The sequence below is a fragment of the Trypanosoma rangeli genome (assembly GCF_003719475.1).
Source record: "Trypanosoma rangeli strain AM80 chromosome Unknown Tra_15.4_contig_00904, whole genome shotgun sequence".
In the NCBI taxonomy this organism is placed as follows: domain Eukaryota; phylum Euglenozoa; class Kinetoplastea; order Trypanosomatida; family Trypanosomatidae; genus Trypanosoma; species Trypanosoma rangeli.
The window spans coordinates 1-2,732 of NW_021706660.1; the positions used below are offsets into that span (position 1 = coordinate 1).

The following is a 2,732-nucleotide window of genomic DNA, read 5'->3' on the forward strand; positions in this document are numbered from 1 at the left end:
AGTGCGGGGGCGCAGTGAAGCATCCCCCCCTGCCGGGCAGACACGCAGGCTCAACGCAATCGTCGAGAACGAACCGACAAAACAACAACCAACAAACCAAAACAAAAAAACACATCCGTAAAGCAATAAACCAACAAAACACTGAACAAAAACACACATAAAAAAAACGGTGATTCGCCTCCAGTCATTGATAGAAGCGAACAATATAAAAAAACAAAAATGGACTGAATAAAATACATCAGGACCCAGTTGTACTGGCGCCGAGAGGAGTGCGCAATTTGTGGGTCAAAAAAAAAACGCCGTGTGTAAAAAAACACACACACAAAATGTGTAACTACATGAGACTTTATTTACTTCTGAAAGCGCGTGGAGAAACGGAAATGTTCTCAGTAGAAGCACAAACTCCCCTCCACCGGGGTCCACTCAGCACAGGGCCGCAAAGCCCCATAGCCCCAATAGCAGCAGAAGCAGCCGAGACACACACCCACGCACTGTGCCGTCACCCCTTCCTGAATCGGGCCTCACACGTGTAAGGTTGTCGAAAGCAACGGAGCTGTCACCAGAAAGAGAAATGTTGGATGTGTCCTTCGCAAGAATCGCGCTGGTGTTTTTGGATCCACCGTCAGCCATGCTGCCATCGTCGGGTCCATCAGCCAGGCGCACCTTTGCCGATGATGAAGCCGGTGATGATGAAGCCGGCGAAGACCCCGACTCCTCACCAGCACTGTGACTGCCTTTATGGGCCTCCTCTGGTAGAGGCCCTTTAGGATTCAAACTGTCACCAACCCTCTTTTCTCCAAGTTTCAGCTTGGAGGCAATCTCCTCATCATTCCCCAGCGTTGTAAGTGGCCCCTCAGCAGCCGGTGTTGGAAGTGGGACTTTGCTGGCACTGAGGGTGATGAGCCCACTATAACCCACTTCGTAGATGTACAACAGGACACTGCCCACCGTCACGTCAACCTCATCTGTTCCCTTCGCACCGTCGCCGCCAACGTAGAAGTCCGAGACACCGCGTGAGGTGTACTCAGAGACCAGAACTTTCTCCTGAACAATTACATTACTGTCAATGCACACCCAGAAATTACGCGATTTCTTTTGCAGTGCCACTTGATACGTTGTGCCAGGCTGCCACGTACCATCTTTATCTGACAACTCCCGAGACTTTCCATTGACAGTCACTCCCCACTTCTTGTCCTTCGTGTAAAACAGACCAAGGAGCACAGTGCTGGCATTGTCGTTCATCCTCACACCCATCAAAGGAACAGGACCCTCTGTCTCCGGCACCGCGTTAATCATCACCGTCGCCAAAAGAGTGAACTCATTGTTCACAAAGTAGTACGGCTGGAACTGCCTCAGCTTGCCCACCGGCCACTCCGCCCCCGCTGCTGCGCCTCGGAACCTCACACCCCCCTCCGTGCCTGCCACATTCCCACCATGCACCGTTGCGTTCACTCCGAGGTATTCGTCCTTCCATAAACTCCCCTCCAAACTGTTGGACCAAAAGCCAGCCAGCCCTTCCGTGGGAACAAAACTTTTACAAACATTCTTTATCCGCGGGTCAACAGTGCCAATGGAAAGGCAGTTGTTGAGTGCGGTGTCCATATCTTTCCAGGCCTTCACCACGCTCTTTATCCGCTCCAGCTGCTCAGTCAGGTTCACGGCGACAAGACTGTATGAATCTCCGCTCTTCTTCTCGTACAGTAAAATCAACTCCTTCTTGTCGGCTCTGTACAGCAGGGAGCTGGCAGCGGCGTCATCACCTTCGCGAGACACCGGCCCAACGTCGTGCACACGGACATTGTCTGTCATCCAAAGATGCAGCCGATCCTCTCCCTTCTCCTCAGAATACACCGGCATGGTGAGCAGCATCACCTTTCCATCGATGGTTGCAGTGATGAAGCCACTTTGCACGCCCTCCCCTTTTCCATCACGTGAATTGCCCCACACTTGAGAAATTGGCTCAGTGTCCCGCAAACAGTCATAAAGTGCAAGAGTCCTGTATACATGATAGGAGCCATCCGTGCAGGGAGCTATCATGAAGATGCGTCGGTCATAGACTTCGCCCCACTCCACAATCGATGGATTGTGGCAACCCTCACCCATCGGATCGACCAAAGGCTCCCATTTATTCTCTGACGGGGTGAAGTGCACGGCCTGCAAAACGTTCTTTCCATTCTTTGTGGTCTGCATGGGAAACACAAGTCTGCCGTCACTCATCACAGTACCCGACCCTCCGACAGCAGATAAATAACTCAGGGGTATAACAAACACTCCGAGCCGAATTTCCACCGCATAGGTCTCGTTCCACTGGACTTTCTTCTCTCCACCCTCAGTGGCAATCCCCTTCACCAGCACAATCTTACATCCACTTCGATCAGCCTCTCTGGTCTCCGGTGTTGCACGGCTGCAGCTTCCCAGCAGCATATAGACATTGTTGCCACTCACAAGTGTCGTTGGTCGCGTTGTGTCCTTCATTTCATTGTCACCTTCCTTCAGCAGCTGCGTGTGAAAGGAACCTGTGCCTGCAACCATCGGAATCTCAGTCGGTTCTGGTCCAATTCCCTTGAGGTGCTGCGACATGATGCCAGTGAAGCTGCCGCTTCTATTCTTGCACTGGGCCTCAGCAACGGCAAACACAGCACCGTCCACCTCCACAAGGCTGGGGGCACGCAGCGAGCGAACTGACCCTTCGACGCATTGCATTTCCTCCCATTTGGCACCAGTTATCGGTG

At 52.4% G+C, this 2,732-nt stretch overlaps 1 protein-coding gene across 1 annotated transcript, besides 1 other annotated feature; it reads right to left on the reverse strand.

The window, feature by feature from the left end:
* Positions 1 to 67: 67 nt before the first annotated feature.
* Positions 68 to 100: a microsatellite.
* A 323-nt stretch (positions 101 to 423) lies between these two features.
* TraAM80_10337 (trans-sialidase) lies at positions 424 to 2,732 on the reverse strand (the record flags this gene model as incomplete). The annotated part of the gene is made up of 1 exon (XM_029386964.1): positions 424 to 2,732. A coding segment is annotated over one exon (2,309 nt), but the record flags the coding sequence as incomplete, so codon positions are not given.